Consider the following 21,620-nt stretch of genomic DNA (forward strand, 5'->3'; position numbering starts at 1 on the left):
ATCCATCTGCTCTTTAACATCCTTCCTCCACTTAAAAAAAAAGATCTTGGCATTTTCCAGAACATGGATGGACCAGGAGGACATCACACTTAGTTAAATAATCCAGACAGAAATAAAAAGATTATATGACCTCATATGTAGACTATATAAATAAGGGGTTCAATAGACAGAGGTAGAGAATGAAACATTGGGGATTGGAGAAGAAATGGGGAGATGTAAGTCAAAGGATACAAAATATCAGATATGTAGGATGAACAAATATAGTGATCTAATGTACAGGGAGACTAAAGCTAATGAATTATATCACTAATTTTTTTTTAAATAAGTAGATTTTAGCTGCTATTGTCACACACTTAAAAAAGTGAGAAGAGAGATATGCTAATCATTTTCACCATTGTAATCATTTTACTTTATATATATATATATATGTATATATCCCATAGTAACATGTTGTAAACCTCAAATATACAAAATAAAATTTCTTTAAAGCATTAAAAATCCATCACATTTCTATATACTAACATTGAACATGTGGAAATCAAAATTAAACACATGACACTATTTACAATCACTCAAAATGTAATACTAAGGTAGAAATTAAACAAAACATGGACCAGAAGGTGGGTACAAATATTAAAAATCCAAATATCTTTCTTAAATTTATATAATATAAAAATATATCCGACAAGGGAGGAACAGATTAGACATACATAGATGCATCTTAAATATAGGCCTGAGTGAAACATTAAATATTGACAATGGATATATACATTAAAAACAAATGTCCACAAACAATAAAGTATATTGACAGTCATACAAAGAAAAGGATATACATCAAATGCATTACAATGATTGCCAGTGAAGACAAGAGGAATAAAACTGGGCCATGGAAATAAAGGAGAGTGAATGAGTGAATAAACAGGAGAGTGTCTTGAGCCGTTAACTCAAGGAATGCAACTCAGCCCTCTACATTGATACCAAAACCACTCTATTGTATTTCCACCAATAAAAACGATATTTTATTTTAGGGGAAGAATTTCTTTTCTTTTTTTTTTTTTTTTTTTTTTTTTGAGACAGAGTCTTGCTCTGTCACCCAGGCTGGAGTGCAGTGGTGCGATCTCGGCTCACTGCAAGCTCTGCCTCTAGGGAAAGAATTCCTAATCACTGACATTCTCTAGAAATGCTGGTGTATGGAAGTGGTAATAGAAATATCAGCTTTTACTTGAATTCTTGTATTGAAATTCTCTGTAGACAATGCTTCTGTTGCCTACAGTAGACACAGGCCACTCCGAGTGCCCCACACTTGGTAGGTGACTGTTCCACCTAGAGTTTCTTATCAAGTGCCCTAGTATTGGGACCATGTCCTCCAAACACCATTATTTTATTGTGTATGGCATGCTCTCTTACTTTCTGTAGGGTGAGGTTCTTGGTCCTTTTGAGGACCTTCAGCTGCTCACAGCATTGGGTGAGTTATAAAACACACCAGTCTGAAGTATGTGGCCTGAAGGTGGTGATTTTGATGTCTTCATTTTGGAAAGAGTGTCACTGTCACCTACATACAATACAGATCTTTTTATGTCCTCTTCTAAATATGCACATGCTCCAAGGAACACCAAATCCTTTTCTTCCTCCCCTGTGAGATAAAATTTTCAGAAGAAAATCTGTCTCCAGGAATCAGTCTCCCCTGCCCAGTCCTTATTACAATGTCTGCCAAACCTGTGGATCTGTCTGCCAGTGCTACAGGATCTCATATCCCTCTGTTCTCAAATGCCTATCTTTTCCCTTCCCTTCCTCCCCACCATTAGAAAAAAAGGCAGAGGTATACACAGTCATCAGCTCCTCAAACTGATTTTATTGTAATCATTGCCATCAGTGGCAATGATTTGTCCAATCTGGTTTCTCTCTGTTGGACTAATTCTCCCCACACTCCTGTGGAGATCCTGCAGATATGTTTAGGTCTCCTTTCTCTTTGATTGGATCAGTGGAGTTCTCGGTGGGCTCTTTATTCTCCAGTTGATTTGAATTTCTTTTCTTATTCTTCCTGTAGTAAAACACTAATGTTGGATATTTTGCTTTTACTGTCTCTTTCAAACTCTGTTCAGGGGCTGAGGCTCTGTCCAGATGCTTCTTCTTCTGGTTAAAAAAAACAAAACAAAACAAAAAAAAAAAACAAAAAAAAAAACCCAAAAACAGGGAGAGGCCAGAGGCCGGAAAGGTGTTATTTTGGGTGAAGAGGGTAGAGAATAGATAGCAAGGGGGGTTTTATAAGAAGGAATGCAGGTTGAGGAAGGGGCTTGTGTCTGAGAAGAACAAGGTGGAATCATAGGGTAGGGATCTATGGGGAAGAAGAGGAGCATGGGTAGGGTCATCTGTGTTACTCCAAACTGCACGATTTTGTAAGCTCCCTGCTATTTCACAGACCTTGGTCAAAGTGAAACATTCTGTAGGGGTTCAGGCTGTGAGAAACATCCTGCCGAACCACTTGATTACAAGATGGACTAAGGCCCAACTAAGAAACATTCCTATTATATCTTGCTGGGCAAAGGTCCAAGAAATACCACAATGACATCCCACAGGAAAAAGGGTCAAACCACCTGATCATAAGAATATCTTAATATCCTGCCAGGCAGCATCCCATACTGCCCAGCTCCCTCCCACCCATACCTGTAAGTACCCCAGCCTGTAAGTGGTAGTGGGCTGTGGCATTAAGCTGGTCCCCCACTTCTGCAGCTGTCAGCAATATACCTGTGTAGGTGTTTTAGTGGTCCCCTCTTTGTGTGTCTTTCTTTAACTCTTGCCTTCCTTTCAAAACCTAACATTTTGGTGCCAAAACCCGGGATGGGGATTGAGTTCTACCAGGTAAGTCTTCTTTTGCATACTGGAAAGCAGCAAGCAGCAAAAACTAGACCTGAGCCTGTTTCCATATCCTGAGTGGACTACCTGTTTCCAGCCCAGTTCTCCTTATTGTCTCATCATCTCCAGTCCTGGGCTGACCTCTAGGTCCTGATCAAACTCACCATCCTCTTTGCTTCCTTCCCCTTTCTGGGTGGCTCCAGGAAGGATCACCCCCATTGCTGGACCTTACATCCAACACCAGTCTCCAGTTAGTGTGTGAGTCTCCCTTTTCCTCCTTTCCAGTTTTTTCTCTATTTCTGCTGGTTCTCCAGAAAATCCTAGCACTGAATTGGAGGTCTCCCTGGTCACCAGGTGACCACAGCCTGCCTTCTCAGGGGACGCCTTCAGAATGCTTGCCATTCCAGCTGCTCTGGCCACCAGGGGACTGTGAAGAGCTGCCACAGCTCTTTGGTACATCCCAGCTCTCCTACATCCATTCTCCTGGGAAGAATTGGGTACTCACTTTTCTCCAGGGTATTCACTCCCCTTCTGGGTACTTGCTCTTTTCTGGGATATTAACTCCCTTCTGAGGTACTCACTTCCCTTTGGGGTATTCACTACCCTCTGGAGATACTCATTCCCTTCAGATAACAAAACTTTCAACTTCCAAATTGAATATAATCTAAAAAACTTTCTCTAATGCAATGGTAAAGGATCGAAAACACTTTGCTTATCTCTGTTCATGGGTTGCTCTCTCTCTCTGCCAATCTTGTTCACCTTTTCAAATCCTCTTCCTCAACTAAAAACCCGCAAAAATGCCTCCTCCTCAGGACAAGCCTTTCTCCTCTAATTTCAACCTGGTAAACAAAACCCCTCTCTAGGTCCCCCTCCCAACACCATTTCCTCCTTTTCCTTTGGCTCTGGCTCCTCCACCTTCTTCCTGTCGCCCTCCGTCTGCCCTTCATTCTTCACCACAAACCAGGTCTCACACCCACCCCCCTAGTGCTGACAACCAGGCACACACCCAAAGGCCTTCCAAAGCCCTTCCCCTGCAGGAGATTGTGAGGGACAAAGGCATAATCTGAGATCATGTTCCCATCTCTCTAGCCAACCTCTCCCATATCAAAAAGAGACTTGGCTCCTTTTCCAAAGATCCCACCTCTTTCCACAAGGAATTTTTTTATGCCACTCAATCTTATGACCTTACCTGGAAAGAAATATATTTAATACTCTCCTCCACCCTCTCCCCAGAAGACAGGGAATGCATCAGGATGGCTGAATACACCTTGATGGCTGTCCAAGCCCATGCAAACACCCTCCACCAACAAGATGCTGCCCATAACCCAATAGGGACCCTAGCTGTCCCAAGGACTTGCCCCAGTTGGAATTATCAGGCAATTTCTGTGGACAGACAGAAACAAGGCCATATGGTATCATGCCTTGTAGCTGGCATAAATAAAGCTGCCCATGCTCTTTTCCTCTCCTGCCTTTCAAAGGCCATAAGTAAATATACCACCTAAAGCCCTAATACCAATAAGGGCAAAATCCACCTTCATTTACACTTTATCTCCCAGTCAGCCCCCAACATCCAAAAGAAACTTAAAAAACTAGAGGATAGCCCTCAAACCTCCCAAAGACACGTAACTGAAGTGGCATTTGAGGTCTTTAATAATAAAGAGGAAGAACTGAAAACCCCAAAATCCAAAAAGGACCAGACTAAATACCAAATGTTGGCAGCTGCCATTCAACAGGTTTCCCAACGCATACAGAAGTCCTCAATGTTGCAACAGTCATTGCTAGGAGTCTGTTATAAGTATAGCCAACAGGGACACTGGGCAAAAGCCTGCCCTAATCCCAGGACACCCAGGAAACCTTGCCCCATCTGTGTTATCAAGGAACACTGAAAGTCATACTGTGCTCATCAAAACTTTTCATCCCGCTTCATAACCTCTAACTGAAGACTGACAGGGCCTGGAGCCGACCCGCCACCTCCCCTCTCCCCACCCCACACCACCATCACCACCTCAGAACCCAGGATAACACTTTCAGTCTCTAGTAAGCCCGTGTCTTTCCTATTGGATACAGTGGATAGTTATTCAGTTTTACCAGAATATTCTGGACCTCTCCTCAGTTCCTCTATCTCTATCGTGAGAGGCAATGAAATCCCCTCTAGGCACAAACAGACTGGTCCTTTATTATACAATCTATGCAACACCCCCCTTCACCCACACCTTCCTGGTTATCCTTCAGTGTCCTATCCCTATCTTGGGGTGGGAAATGTTAAGTAAATTCCAGAACTCCCTGCAATGTGGCTCCTACAATTCTACTCCTTTTATTTTACTCTGCCACCCAAATGCTTCCCTCTCCTCCCCCTCATCTTCATTATCCACCCTGTTACCTACTGTTAATTCTAAAGTTTGGAACGTTTCTAAACCCACAATAGCCACACACAACATCCCAGGTAAAATAACCCTTCAAACTCCTCCACTTTCCTTCATCAGTCTCAATATCCCCTTAACCCAGCTGGCCTCAGGGCCCTCAAGTCTATTATCTGTAAAGTTTAACAAGCTCAAATTTTCAAGTCTGTCAACTTTCACTACAACCATCCCTATCCTGGTTGTCCAAAAGACAGATGGGTCTTACCTCTTGGTCCAGGATCTTGGCGTTGTTAACCAGGTGATGGTACCAATTCATTAAGTGGTCCCCAACCCATATACTTTACTCTCCCATATTGCCCCATCCACCATATACTTCTCTGAATTGGATCTAAAAGATGCCTTTTTCACTATTCTCTTAAATCTGGCTTCCCAAAGTTTTTTTGCTTTCATGTAGTCAAATCCTAATACTCACACGTTCACCCAACTAACATGGACCATACTCCCACAGGGGTTCCAGGATAGCCCCCACATATTCAGACAGGCCCTCACCAAGGACCTAGCTGAACTTCCCCTTCCTTTTGGCACCCTCCTCCAATATATCAATGACCTCCTTCTCTGTAGCCCCTCCCTTAACCTATCAATACAACACACCACTAAGGTTTTAAACTTCCTCCATAATTGAGGATATCGGGTCTCACTCGCAAAAGCTCAGGTAGCCCAAACCCAGGTTCCTTACCTTCAGTTTCTCCTAACCTCTAATTCTTGGGCCATCCCAACCCAACGAAATGAGCTAATTCAGGACATGCCCCTTCCCCACACCAAAAAGGACCTCTTCTCCTTCTTGAGCCTTGTGGGATACTTCTAGCTGTGCATTCCCAACTTTGACTTGCTGGTCAAGCTGCTTTACATGGCCTCACATGGGCCTATCCTAAAACGCCTGAACCCAGCTTGCCCCATCAACTCCCGCTTAAAAAATAAATAAATAAATAAATAAATAAATAAATAAATAAAGCCCTTTTAAGGGCCCCGTCACTAGGACTGCCCAATCCCACCAACTCCTGTACTTTGTATGTACATTCTGACCAAGGCCTTGCTCTTGGACTACTCTGTCAAACATACAGCAATGCCCCAGAAGCCATTGCACACCTCTCAAAACAATTGGACTCTGTCATCCAAGGCTGGTCACTCTGACTAAAAATCTTGGATATGGCCACATTGCTGGCCTTAGAGGCACAGAAACTCCCTCTCAACCAACACATTACTGTTGCGTCTTCCCATAACCTACAGGACCTCGTAAACCATCAATCCCTTCTATCCCTCCCATCATCCCATTTACAGCAGGTACATGCTTTACTCATAGCTAACCCTGTAATCACCTTCCAGAGATATAAAACTCTCAACTCAGCCACCCTCCTCCTTGTTAATATCTCTAACTCTAAGCTCTCTCACTCCTGCCTGGACCTCTTAAACTCCCTCTCCTCCCACTTCCAACATATTTCAAAAGCTCCTTTGAGGGGAACACGTACATGGTTCATTAATGGAAGCTCTTTAAGGGAGCCATGTCCAGCAGCTGTCCAAGTCATCATTGCCAAAAATGAACTCCTAGAATCCAATGCTCTCCCACTCCATACTACCTTTCAACAGGCAAAGCTAGTAGCCTTAACCCGGGATCTCACCCTAGCAAATAGAAGGAGAGTTAACAGTCAAACCAATTCCAAATATGCGTGGCGCATCCTACACTCTCACACCTTAATCTGGCAGGAAAGGGGTTTTCTAACTACAAAAGGAACCCCCATAAGAAATAGGAAACTTGCACACAAGCTGCTGGAGGTGGCTAAACTACCACCGAAGGCCACCATTATCCACTGAAAGGGACACCAAAAAGCTACTGATGCCATAACAAAGGGAAACTTCTGAACACATTCAGCAACCTGGCAGGCAGCCCTTAAAATTTCATCATTATTGCCCATTTTTCCCAGCATACAACCTGTATATACCCAGGAGGAATAAACCCCACTTGCCCAGGCTGGCGCCATTCAGGAAAAAAATGGTTCTATCTCAATGATAAAAGTGTCTTGCCCAAGTATTAAAAACCTTCTGTACTTTCATATGTGCACAACCATTCCCATGCTTGTTACTGTCCCTACTCCGGCTTTTAAAAACTTCTATACATTCTTCCACCATGGCTGCCCATCTGAAAGATATTACTAAGGCATCTTCCCTTTGCACTTAAACGTCCCCTCAGGAAGCTATCAAATCATCTCCTTTCCCACACACCAGGCCTGAGGACATACACCAGGACAGGACTAACAAATCAGCTTCACCCACGTGTCTCCCAACAAATCATTCCTATACCTTCTGATAATAGTAGATACATTCTTTGGATGGATAAAAGCTTTTCCTACAACCACCGAAAAGGCACACACCATCACTTCTGTTCTCTTCACTCATATTATCCACAGGTTTAAACTCTCCTCTTGAATTCAGTCAGACAATGGGCCAACATTTGTTTCACAGGTTAACAAATAGCTGGCAAAGGCTCTAAACATTAAGTGGGCCTTCCATATTCCTTACCTCCCCTAATCTTCAGGTAATTTAAAAAAAGAAAAAAAACCCTAGAGGTTAAAATGGCCCAGGCTTCACTTCTCCTATTGGTCCTCATGCATTTATGAGCCATTTCCCCAAAGCCCCTCAGCCTAAGTCCTATTCCCCCCAGCCCAAAAGTCCATCCTCAGAATGCTCCTCCCTGTCCTACAACCAGGGGACTGGGTCTGAGTCGCAGACTCCCCCTCCTCCCCTCTCCAACCTAAGTGGACAGATCCTCACCAGGTTATCCTAACTACTCCCACAGTGGCAAAGCTAACATCCTTTCCACACTGAATGCACCATTCCAAACTAAAAAGAGCACCAGATCTACATCTAGAAATTTCCTCACCCCCAAATTATTCTCTCTCACTGCACTTAACAAGAATTTCAGAAGTTGCCAACCCAGAACACCTTAGTGCATAACACTCGCCGTCGCCAATTTCCAATCTTTTACCTCCTACTTTATTTCAGGTCTTTCCTGGTTTCCCTTCCCCATGTCCCTGAATAGTCCTGCCAATTTCTCACACTAATGCAGGAGGTAAGACTGCAGGGCACCTTCCAAACTGCCACTCCTACTCAAATCTCCTCTTTCTCCTTTTGCCCTCTTTGTCTGTGGAATAGTCTAAGTCCCCACCCCAAACCTCTAACAGTTGAGCCCCCTTCATCAGCCTCATACGTTGCTTCTTAAATCAGTCACACTCCCCTCTTTCTTCCAACAGTTCAATTCATTTGTCCACACAAATCCAGCAGTTCACAGCCCTTCCTTTCAAACTGTCCACATAAACCCGGTCCAAAATAAACCTGCATCTCACCTACTCAGCCAACTCATTCCCCAAACCTGTTTATAATCTTGCTCAGCTAAACACCTTTTCCCCCCAGTCCATCACATCCACCCACACCGTCACACACAGGGCTGTCACCCTCCTTCGTCTCATAGCCTCCTAACTAAACATGATACAAGTCGGATTCCATAAAACACCTCCTACCAACCCCTCCCACACCTCTTACCAACCCCTCCCACACCTCCTACCAACCCCTCCCACACCTCTTACCAACCCCTCCCACACCTCTTACCAACCCCTCCCACACCTCCTACCAACCCCTCCCACACCTCTTACCAAACCCTCCCCTCTCCACCGGAGCCACTCTCCATGTATTCAACTCAAGGGTGCTCCCTGGAAAAAATCCACAAACATTTCCCTCAACTGCAACCTGTATCCTTCTGCCCTATCAGGACCGCAATGACTATTAGTTACAAAAACCCACTTATCTCTCTCTCTCCAAAAGCAACCTTCACCTCCTCCCCCACCAGCATTTTCTCTCATGCCTTCAGAGTGGCTACCCTTGCTGGCAGCTATTCAACTTGGAAAAACATAAAAGTTAAAACAAAGGGTTTGTGCACAATTCAACACCCACCTTCTCATGGCTTGCCACCATAACCTATAACTTTTGTCTGTCCACCCCCAGTGTCTTCTTCCTTTGTGGCACAAACTCTTATCTCTGTCTACTGGCCAATTGGTCAGGAGCATGTACCCTGGTGTTTCAGTCTAAACATTAACATTTTGCCTAACAAGCAGACCATCCAGGTTCCTTTAGTAGCTTCTGTCTCATCTTCCTCCACACACACTAAGCAGGCTCTACATCTCATTCTAGTGTTAGCAGAACTAAACATCTCTGCTGTACTCAACACTTGGATAGCAGGTGGCCCCTTTCTTAGGTCCCCTAATCTTTCTCCTCCTAATACTGCAATTGACCCATGTATACTTATCCTCATATCCTGCTTTATCTCCCGAAGGCTAAACTCCCTTGTCCAGGCAGCCACCCAGCAACACATTAATACCATCGTTCACCTCTGCCAAGTCCAGTACCAGTGCCTCCAGGAAAACAACTCTGAAGTCCAACACCCACTGCTTCAAGACCCAAACCCTGATTACAGCTCCCCAATTCAGCAGGAAGCAGCCAGATGATCAACGATGCCCCTCTTCCTTTTATACTAAAGTAGAAGGCAAGAATATTAGTTTAAACTGCACTATTTTGTAAGCTCCCTTCTAGTTTGCAGACCTTGGTCGAAGTGAAACATTCCACGGGGGTTCTGGCCTTGAGAAAAATCCCACCTAACCGCCTGACCACAAGGTAGATAAAAGCCCAACTAAAGAAACATCCCTATCATATCTTGTTGGGCCTAAAGGTCCAAGCAACACCATGGTGACATCCCACTGGAGAAAGGGCCAAACTGCCTGATCATAACAACATCTTGTCAATATTCTGCCAGGCAGGAAGCCATACTGCCCAAACCTCTCCCACCCATACCTGTAAGTACGCCAGCCTGTATGCAGCGGTGGGCTCTGGCATTAAGCTGCTCCCCCATTTCTGCCGGTGTCTGCAGTATACCCGTGTTGCTGTTTGACCCGCCCCCTATCTGTGTGTCTTTCTTTCACCCTCGCCTTCCCTTGAAAACCTAACAATCTGACCTTGTCAACTTTTCTGTTGTTGGATTCACAGGGGCTTTTCATTTCATTCTCTTTGGTGCTTGAAGTTGGCTCTTCCATGATTATGGTTGGTTGGAGAATTTCTACACTAGACTCTTCTAGGGTACAGATTTCCACAGCTGTATTGAAGCTTTCCAGTGGGCTGTCCCAGAGCTTTTGCCCACCCTGTATATATACCCACCTGAGAACAAGACAAAGCCACACCCTTGAGCTTTGTTTGATCATACAGGCAGCGTCCCAGCCAATGGCAGTCCTGGGGTGGCTTTGGCATCACAAAGCACCATTGCTGCCCACTCCCTGGGCTTGCGGGAGAGGTGAAAGTGGTATAGAGGAAACCAAATGCTGTTGTTGTTTCGGCATCCCCTGAAGGTGATGCATCCCAAATGGATCTGCCGCCGCTCCTCATTTCTCCATGATTAATGTTCATGGCTCACATGGAAGCGAGAGGATGGTTCCTTCAAGCCATTCCCCACAGCCATTCCTAGTAAGTGATTCATTCTTTTGTCTTCCAGCACCCACCATGACCTAGTATTTTAGATGTCTCACCTCAAATCCCTCCAAGCTAGCGTGGCTACATTTAGTTATTGGTGGAGATGTGAATTATCCCACTTCCCTCCTACAGTTCCTTCATATTCACCTTGAAGACCATTAACTTTCAGGTTTCTGCCAGGCAAATTTCAATCCATGTTCTTTTTTCCAATGTCCATGGGGTCCTCTTAAGTTTTCTATTTCTAGTCTGAAATCATGGCCTTCAGTCTGCCAGAACTTCAGTGAATAAACATTCGTACTGGGTATCCTAGTCTTGTTTCAACTCAGAGGTGTATGTTCATAGCAAATGTAGTCTCCCAACATGGATTTTACCAGTGTGTAGGGTTGGGGGAGGAGTGGGTATACATATACTGCAAATTGTTCTGACTGTTTACATGCAGAATACTATCTAACACCAACATGTGCACCAGTGTGGGCATTGTTAAATTTTGTAATGGAGATTGTGTCCAGTGCAAAAGAAAAAAAAGGCATTTAGTGTGGAAGGGGAGAAGTAAAATTATCCTTCGTCAAAGACTACATGAGAGCCTGTGTAGAAAAATCAATATTAAAAAAAAAAAAAAAAAAGGCTTCTACAATAATTGAGATTAGCAAGATTGCAGGATAGAAGATCAACACACAAATCAATTGTATGTTTATATGTTAGAAGTTATATATTAGAAGTTTATATATTAGAACAGTCAGTGTTTCAGCCAATGGTAGTCCTAGGGTGGACTGGTAGTTAATTCCAACAACCAGAATTTGAAATTAAGAACAGTGCAATTTAAAATATCACAAAAAAATTAAAGGCTTAAGGATAAATCTGAACAAAAATGTAAATGACTTACTTGTACAGTTAAAACTACAAAAATTGCAATGATAAATTAATAACATAAGGAAAAATCGAGATGTATGCTCTGATTTTCAGTTAGAAGACTCAATATTATAAGATGTCAGTTATTTCCAAATTCATCTGTAGATTCAACTCAAACCTAATAAAAATTCTAAAAAGGTTTCTTAATAGAAATTGACAGGATAATTATAATATTCATATGGAAATGTAATGGGCCTAGAACAGCCAAAAGAAAAGTGTTGAATCTTAAAAAGCTCTGGATTGCATCACTGTCAATGTTCTAGTTTTGATAGTATAACGTGGTAGTGTACTGAAGATTTTACCATTGGGAGAGGCTGGTTGAAGGATACATAAGGTCTCTATGTACATATATTTGAAACTTCTTGAGAACTTAAAATTGTTTCAAAATAAAAAGATAAAAATATTTTAAAAGAGAGAGGGCCAAAGATACAGGAGGTATGGTCCTAGATTTCTCTCACATGTTGACACCTGTCTAATTCTCTATAGGAAGTCACAAAAATCAATAATAGAAAAAATAAAATAAAATGAAAGAGCAGTAGACCCTAGATTTTTGTTTCAGTGCTCTTTGAGCTCACATATCTTTATTTCATATACCATAAAATCAAGAAAGTCCTAGCAAAGTACCCTGCTGAACTCCAAACACAACCAATTTATGGCATTCCCATGAGTGCCATCTAAAAGCGAAGAAACCAAAAGAACATTGTTATTAAGGTATACATTTTTCTTAGTGAAACCCAGACGTTGTCTAGAGATTAACAATTTTATTTATTAAATACTAACAAGCTAACTTTAAAGGATTTAATTTTTTCTGGACTCTTGCCTGCAATTAACAGTGAGAACATCACCCGGACTTGTCATGTTATTAAAAAAAAACTGAACAAATAAACAAAAACCAAAAGGCATACCACATAAAATAGGGTAGGTCAAAAACTGATTAAAATTGCTGAAAATAAGAGATTTCAATTACCTTATTACCTTTTATAATTGTTTTCTAAATTTGTTTATCAAAAAATGTTTTGATGGGTATATCACTATCCAATGAAAATTTATCAAAATGTTAGGAACACATTCAGTGCATATTTCTATGGAAAGATTACAACTGACTTTATAAAATAACTCCTATTGAAATCTTTAGTGATGATGTTATATTTTCCACCAAAAGGAATAATAAAATATTAAAGGCCATCAGTGTACAATAAGTTCATTGTATTGAACTTTTTTTTTTTTTTTTTTTTTTTTTTTTTTTTTTTTTTTTTGAGACGGAGTCTCGCTCTGTCGCCCAGGCTAGAGTGCAGTGGCTGGATCTCAGCTCACTGCAAGCTCTGCCTCCCGGGTTTACACCATTCTCCTGCCTCAGCCTCCGGAGTAGCTGGGACTACAGGTGCCCGCCACCTCGCCCGGCTAGTTTTTTGTATTTTTTAGTAGAGATGGGGTTTCACCGTGTTAGCCAGGATGGTCTCGATCTCCTAACCTCGTGATCCGCCCGTCTCGGCCTCCCAAAGTGCTGGGATTACAGGCTTGAGCCACCGCGCCCGGCCTGTATTGAACTTTTTTATTTCTGATGTTTTCAGTTTTCAAGAATATTCTTCTTTATCACATTAAGTTGAGGAGCTACTCAAAGTGACTCGCTTATGTCATGCTATAAGTCAGAAATGAACCAGGATGAGAACCAGGGACTCCTGGAAACCTTTTCAGCTCTTGTTTTGGGGCCTTTGTACAAATGATACTATAAAGTGATACTAGTTTAGTTATAATAATAACCATCAACTACATTTTAATGATTTTGTTACACATTTTAAGCTGTCTAAGGCAGGTTTTAATAGTGTAATGTGGTATAGGATAGGATCTTCCTGGGATTTGCCCCATTCTGTGGCCACAAACAGCAAGGTGTTAGAGGCCAACCATATATTTCCCTCTGGAGCACAGACAGTTGAATAGCAATCAATGAAAAAGAGTTGAGTATGGGAGAGGAATACATCCTACTACTGGCTTTGCATGTGAATGGATGAGTGACTTTGAAAAATACCAGCACTATTACCTCCACTTCAACGACTACTACCTCTACACTACTATTAATACTACTAGCAATAGATTCCATACACCAGGAACCTACTATATGCCAGGCTCTGGTATAATCATTCTAGGTCAAACAGGAAACAGATGGTACATGCAAAATGGAATAATTTGACAAATATTTGTCTGCAAAGGAATTACTTACAGGCAGGTGTGGGGAGACCATCAGAGATAGTGCTAGTAGTAACTGCCATCACTCCAGACCTAAAGGAATGAGAGCAGGAAGGAAGTGGTTACTAGAACCTGGAAAGATCAATAATCATGAGGAAATGACTATTTCTAGAAGAACAGTGACCTCTACCAAGAGACTCATCCAGCCCGGGGTGATTCACAGGGAGGGAGCCAGGAGAATAGGTCCACAGTCTTCACTCTCCTTCCTTTCTCCCTCCTACCTCCAACTCTCCTTGGGGCTTTTCATTAGCCAAACCCAGTGGACACCAGAGAGTCCAGGAGCCCATTGAGAGAATCCTTCCTAAATAGCCTCTCAGAACAGCACAGGTGAAGAATGGTGGTGAGTGGATCTGGAAAGGCAGAGGGAAGATGTTCGGCAGAGATGCAATACTCACAGCAGTCCCAGGAGGTAGATATCATCACGGGGGTCTGATTTACCGATAAGGAAACTGAGGCCCAGAGAAGCTCAATAACTCAATAATTGTGAAACAGTGTTTAAACCTGGGTTCATTCTGCCCTAACTCTCATATTTTTTCTGGTACTCTGGGTAAATTGCATACTCTCTGTAGGCTTCAGATCTCCCAGCTGTAGAATGAGTACATTGGAACAACGAATGACATTTAAAAACTATGCTATGATTGTGTAATCCTCACCTTTAAAGATACTATGATTTTTTTAAAACTTTAGGCAATATTATGATTAAAGCCAACCAGACTTACAATTCCACAGTGTAAAACTCTGTGTGGTGGGGCTATTCTGCCTTGAACTACCCTGGTTTTTCTTTCTGGTTCTATTACCACTGGAAGAATACTAGCGCCTAAGAACAAAGGTCTTGGTTTAATATGCAGGATTAGCCAAGAAATAGGATGCTTTAAGCAGAAGTAAGCTGTCAAAGACCATCAAGTCTCTCAATAACTCTTAAGTGAGCACATATTCTGTCTCAAGCACTGGGCTAGTCATAGGGATATAAAGACCATTGTCCTTGTTCTGCACCTTTTGAAGAAAATTGTTCTTCATGCCGCCCCAAAAATGTATTCTATGTCTGGCATATTGAAAAGATATCCTGAGGTAATGTCCAGCCTGACAAAATAAAATTGACACTTTAAAATCAAACATTCTGAGGAGTCAGAAATTTTCTACAGTGCTCAACATTTTAATTTTTTCTTTTAAATTATTTTTCATTATTAATTTTTGTGAGTACAGAGTAGGTACATATATTTATGGGGTACATGAGATGTTTTAATACATGCATGCATTAAAGAATAATCACATCATGAAGAATGGGGTATTCATCCCTTCAAGCATTTATCCTTCATGTTACAAACAACCCAGTAGTATTCTTTTGGTTACTTTGAAATGTACACTTATGTTATTATTGGCTGCAGTCACTCTGTTTTGCTATCAAATAGTAGGTCTTACTCATTTGTTCTATTTTATGTAACCAAACTTTCCCCACCATCCTTCCAACCCCTAAATACACATCCCATCCTCTGGTTAGCATCCTACTACTCTATGTCCATTAGTTCAATTGTTTTGATATTTAGATCCCCCAAATAAGTGAGAACATGAGATGTTTGTCTTTCTGTGCCTGGCTTGTTTCACTAAGCATAATAATCTCCAGTTCCATCCATGTGGTTTCAAATGACAGGATATCATTTGTACTTAATAGTACATCATTGTGTATACGTACCCCATTTTTTTCTTCATTTTTCTATTGGTGGACTTTTAGGTTACTTTCAGCTCTTAGCTATTGTAAATAGTGCTGCAACAAACATGAGAGTTCAGTTGTCTTTTCAGTATAATTCTTTTCTTTTTTTATTATTATTATACTTTAAGTTCTAGGGTACATGTGCATAATGTGCAGGTTTGTTACATATGTATACTTGTGCCATGTTGGTGTGCTGCACCCATCAACTCGTCAGCACCCATCAACTCGTCATTTACATCAGGTATAACTCCCAATGCAATCCTTCCCCCCTCTCCCCTCCCCATGATAGGCCCCGGTGTGTGATGTTCCCCTTCCCAAGTCCAAGTGATCTCATTGTTCAGTTCCCACCTATGAGTGAGAACATGCGGTGTTTGGTTTTCTGTTCTTGTGATAGTTTGCTGAGAATGATGGTTTCCAGCTGCATCCATGTCCCTACAAAGGACACAAACTCATCCTTTTTTATGGCTACATAGTATTCCATGGTGTATATGTGCCACATTTTCTTAATCCAGTCTGTCACTGATGGACATTTGGGTTGATTCCAAGTCTTTGCTATTGTGAATAGTGCCGCAATAAAGATACGTGTGCATGTGTCTTTATAGCAGCATGATTTATAATCCTTTGGGTATATACCCAGTAATGGGATGGCTGGGTCATATGGTACATCTAGTTCTAGATCCTTGAGGAATCGCCATACTGTTTTCCATAAAAGCCAAAATTGACAAATGGGATCTCATTAAACTAAAGAGCTTCTGCACAGCAAAAGAAACTACCATCAGAGTGAACAGGCAACCTACAGAATGGGAGAAAATTTTTGCAATCTACTCATCTGACAAAGGGCTAATATCCAGAACCTACAAAGAACTCAAACAAATTTACAAGAAAAAAAACAAACAACCCCATCCAAAAGTGGGCAAAGGATATGAACAGACATTTCTCAAAAGAAGATATTCATACAGCCAACGGACACATGAAAAAATGCTCATCATCACTGGCCATCAGAGAAATGCAAATCAAAACCACAATGAGATACCATCTCACACCAGTTAGAATGGCGATCATTAAAAAGTCAGGAAACAACAGGTGCTGGAGAGGATGTGGAGAAATAGGAACACTTTTACACTGTTGGTGGGATTGTAAACTAGTTCAACTAATTCTTTTCTTATGGGTATATACCCAATAGTAGGTGTCTTGGATCACATGGTGGCTCTATTTAGGTTTTTGAGGAACCTTCAAACTGTTGAGTAACCTTCAAGCTGTGGTTGTATTAATTTATGTTTCCAACAGTGTACATCTCCACATCCTTGCCAGCATTTGCTATTGCCTGTCTTTGTATATAAGCCAATTTAACTGAAGTAAGACAAGATTTCATTGTAGTTTTTACTTGCATTTCTCTGATGATCCGTGATGAACACCTTTTCACATTCCTGTTTGCCATTAGCATGTCTTCTTTTGAAAAATGTTTATTCAAATCTATTGGCTGTTTTTTTATAAGACTATTAGATTTTTTCCTATAGAGTTTGAGCTACTCATATATTGTATATATTAATCTCTTGTCAGATGGGTAATTAGAAAACATTTTCTCCCATTCTGTGGGTTGTCCCTTCACTTTGTTGATTGTCTTATTTGCTGTGCTGTGCTGAAACTTTTAAACTTGATGTGATTTCATTGGTTCACTTTTGTTTTGGTTACATGTGCTTATGGGATATTACTCAAGACATTTTTGCCCAGGCCAATGTCCTGCAGTTTCATCAATGATTTCTTGTAGTACTTTCATAGTTTGATGCCTTACATTTAAGTATTTCATCCATTTTGATTTATGTTTTGTATACGACTAGAGATGGGTCTAGTTCTATTCTTTGCATATGGATATTCAGTTTTCACAGCACTATTTATTGAAGGAACTGTCTTTTCCCCAGTATATGTTCTTGGCACCCTTGATGAAAATGAGTTCACTGTAGGTGTTTGGGGTTTGCTTCTGGGTTTTATGTTCTTTTCCACTCGTCTATGTGTCTATTTTTAAGCCAATACCATGCTGTTTTGCTTACTATAACTCTGTAGTATAATTTGAAGTCAGGTACTGTAAGTTCTACAGTTTTGCTCATTTTTCTTAGGGTAACTTTGGCTATTCTGGGTGGTTTGTTGTTCCATATAAGTTTTAGAATTCTTTTTTTCTATTTCTGTGAAGAATGTCTTTGGTACTTTTATAGGAATTTGATTGAATCTGTATATTGCTTTGGGTAATATGGACATTATAACAGTATTGTGTCTTCTAATACATGGACACAGAATATCTTTCCATTTTGTTGTGTCCCCTTCAATTTCTTTCATCAGTGTGTTATACTTTTCATTATTGAGATCTTTCATTTCATTTATTAATTCCTGGGTATTGAGTTTTATTTGTGGCTATTGTAGATGGGACTATATTTTTATTTTATTCAGATTGTTACTTTTGGAATATAGAAATGTTATTTTTATGTTAATATTGCATCCCGAAGCTTTAAATAATTTATCAATTCCATTTTTTTTTTTTTGCAGTCTTCAGGTTTTTACAAATATAAGATCATACTATCTGCAAACAAGGATAATTTGAATCTTTCTATTCCAATTTGGATGCTCTTTTTTTTCTATCTCTTGTCTGATTGCTCTGGCTTTGACTTCCAGTATTATGTTCCAAAACAGTGTTGGAAGTGGGCATCATTGTTATCTTTCGGATCTTAGAAGGAGGCTTTATGTTTTCCTACATTCAGTGTAATACTATCTGTGGGTCTGTCATATATGGCTTTTATTCTGTTCAGGAATATTTTCTTCAGGATTTTTATCATGAAAGATATTAAATTTCATCAAGTGCATTTTCAGCATCAATTAAGATGACCATATGGTTATTGTCCTTCAATCTGTTGATAGGATGTATAACACTGATAATTTGCATATGTTGAACCATCCTTGCATCCCAGGGATAAATTCCACTTAATGAACGATCATTGTAATATATTTTTGAACTTAGTTTGCTAGTATATTGCTGAGAATTCTTGCATCAATATTCATTCAAGATACTGGTCTATAGGGTTTTGTGTGTGCGTGTGTGTGTGTGTGTGTGTGTATGTGTGTATTTTTGCCTGGTCTTGGTATCAGGGTAATGCTGGACTCATAGAATGAGTTTGGAAGTATTCCTTCCTTTTTATTACTCACAAAATTTTGAGTAGGATTGATATTAATTATTCTTTCAATGTTTGATAGAATTCAGTGGTGAACTTATCTGGTCCCAGGCTTTTATGTACTGGGAGAATTTTACTACAGCTTTGATCTCATTACTCATTACTGGTATGTTCAGCTTTTGGGCTTCTTCATGATTTAATCCTAATAGTTTGTATTTGCCTAAGTATTTGTCCATTTCGTGTAGATTTTCCAATTTATTGCTATACAGTATTTTATATTAGCCGTTAATGATCTTTTGAATTTATGTGGTATCACTTGTTCTGTCACTTTTTTATCTCTGATTTTACTTATTTGGTTCTTCTCTCCTTTTCCTAGTCAAGCAGGCTAAATGCTTGTCAATTTTGTTTAATTTTTCATAAAACCAACTATATTTTTCATTGGAAACAACTATATTGTTTTCTTTTTTTGATTTCCTTTATTTATCCTTTATTATTTCTATTATCATCTATTATTTCTTTTCCTCTACTGACTTTGGATTCAGTTTACTCTTGCTTATCCAGCTCTTTAAGATGCATCATTAGGTTGTTTATTTGAAGTTTGTTTTCTTTTTTGATTAGGCACTTATAAACTTCCCTGTTAGGACTTGTAGTAGTCTGTTCTCATGCAACTCTAACAAAATATCTGTGACTAGGTAATTCATAAAGAAAAGAGGTTTAATTGACTCGGTTCTGCAGGCTGTATAGGAAGCATGGTGACTTCTGCTTTTGCTCAGCTTGTGGAGAGGCCTCAGGAAACTTAAAATCATGGTGGAAGGCAAAAAGGGATCGAGACATATCACATGGCCAGAGTGGGAGAAAGAGAGACAGATGGTGAAGGTGCTACACACTTTAAAAAACTAGATCTTGTGAGAACTCTGTCACTAGAACAGCACTAGGGCGATGGTGCTAAGCCATTAGAAACCACCCCTATGAGCCAATCACCTTTCACCAAGCCCCATCTCTAGCACTGGGGATTGCATTTCAACATGAGATTTGGGTGGGGACACAGATCCATGCCATATGAGAACTCCTTTTGCTGTATCCCATAGGTATTGTTATGTTTCTGTTATTTGTTTTAAGACATTTTTCAATTTCCTTCTTAATTTCTTCATAGATGCACTGGTCACTCAGTAGCATATTATTTAATTTCTATGTATTTATATACTTTCCAAAATTTGTTCAGTTTTTGACTTCTAGTTTTATTCTATTGTGGTCAGAGAAGATGCTTGATATTATTTCATTATTGTTTAATATTTTAAGACTTATTTTGTGACCTATCTGTATTAGTTCATTCTTATGCTGCTATAATGACATACCCAAGACTGGTATGGGTAATTTATAAAGGAAAGAGGTTTAATTGACTCAAATTTTCACATGACTGGAGAGGCTTCAGGAAACCTACAGTCATGGGGGAATTCATCTCTTCACAGGGTGGCAGGAGAGAGAATGAGTGCTGAGCGAAGGGGGAAGCCCTTTCTAAAATCATCAGATTTCATGGGAACTCACTCACTATCACGAGAACACCATAGGGTAAAACCACCCCCATGACTCAATTACCTCCCACTGGGTGCCAGCCACAACACATGAAAATTATGGGATTACAATTCAAAATGAGATTTGGGTGGGGACACAAAGCCAAACCATGTCACTACCATATCTTCTATCCTTCAGAATGATCCCTGTGGAGAAGAATGTGTATTCTGTATCCATTGGATGAAATGGCCTGTAGATATCTATTAGAACCATTTGGTCTGTAATGCAGATTAAGCCCAATGCTTCTTTGTTGATTTTTTGTCTGGAAGGTCTGTATAATGCTGAAAGTATTATGGACTCCAGCTATTATTGGTTTGGGGTCTATCTCTGTCCTTAGCTCGAAAAATATTTGCTTTATATGTCTGGGTGTTCCATAGTTGGATCTATGTATATTTAAAACTGTTATATCTTTCTGTCGAATTGACCCCTTTATCTTCATTTTATTTTCTTATAGGTTTTGTCTTGACATCTATTTTGTCTGATATAAATATAACTACTTTTGTTCTTTTTTGGTTTCCATTGGTATGAAGCATCTTTTTCTGTTTCTTTATTTTCACTCTATGTGTCTCTTTGTAAGATAAGTGTGTTTCTTGTAGGCAAAGCATCACTGAGCTTTATTTTTCTATCTATTCAGCCACTCCATGTCTCTTGATTGGAGAGTTTAGTCCATTTATATTCAATGTTACTATTTGTAAGTAAGAACTTACTCCTTCCATTTTATTATTTTGTTTGTTTGTTTTGTGATATTCTCTTCCTTGTTTTCTTCCTGTCTTCCTTTTAGTGAAGGAGATTTTCTCTGGTGATATAATTCAATCTCTTACATTTATTTTTTTGTGAATGTGTTGTATGTTTTTTGGTTTGAAGTTACCATGAGGTTTGCAAATATTACCTTATAACCCGCTATTTTAGGCTGATAACAACTTTACACTGTTTGCATAAGTAAACAAACAAAAAGAAAACTAATAAAAACATCATGCTTTAACATTGCCCCGCTTTTTTTTTTTTTTTTTTTTTTTTTTTTTTTTGGAATTTTGCTCTTATTGCCCAGGCTGAAGTGCAATGGCGCAACCTCAGCTCACTGCAACCTCTGCCTCCCAGGTTCAAGAGACTCTCCTCCCTCAACCTCCTAAGTAGCTGGGATTACAGGCATGCACCATCATGCCCAGCTAATTTTGTGTTTTTAGTAGAGAGGGAGTTTCTCTCTCTCTCTTGGTCAGGCTGGTCTTGAACTCCCGACCTCAGCTGATTCAT

The 21,620-nt window shown here is 40.2% G+C and overlaps 1 protein-coding gene across 1 annotated transcript; it reads right to left on the reverse strand.

Moving 5' to 3' along the window:
• Nucleotides 1–1,832: 1,832 nt before the first annotated feature.
• On the reverse strand, nucleotides 1,833–10,435 carry SPANXN4 (SPANX family member N4). Its single transcript, XM_007992874.3, has 2 exons — nucleotides 10,271–10,435; nucleotides 1,833–2,133 (listed from the first exon to the last, which is right to left on the reverse strand). The coding sequence occupies exons 1-2, from the start codon at nucleotides 10,346–10,348 to the stop codon at nucleotides 1,912–1,914; spliced, it is 300 nt and encodes a 99-aa protein (XP_007991065.3). The 5' UTR covers nucleotides 10,349–10,435; the 3' UTR covers nucleotides 1,833–1,911.
• Nucleotides 10,436–21,620: the final 11,185 nt, after the last annotated feature.

The sequence above is a fragment of the Chlorocebus sabaeus genome, chromosome X (assembly GCF_047675955.1).
Source record: "Chlorocebus sabaeus isolate Y175 chromosome X, mChlSab1.0.hap1, whole genome shotgun sequence".
NCBI classification, from domain to species: domain Eukaryota; kingdom Metazoa; phylum Chordata; class Mammalia; order Primates; family Cercopithecidae; genus Chlorocebus; species Chlorocebus sabaeus.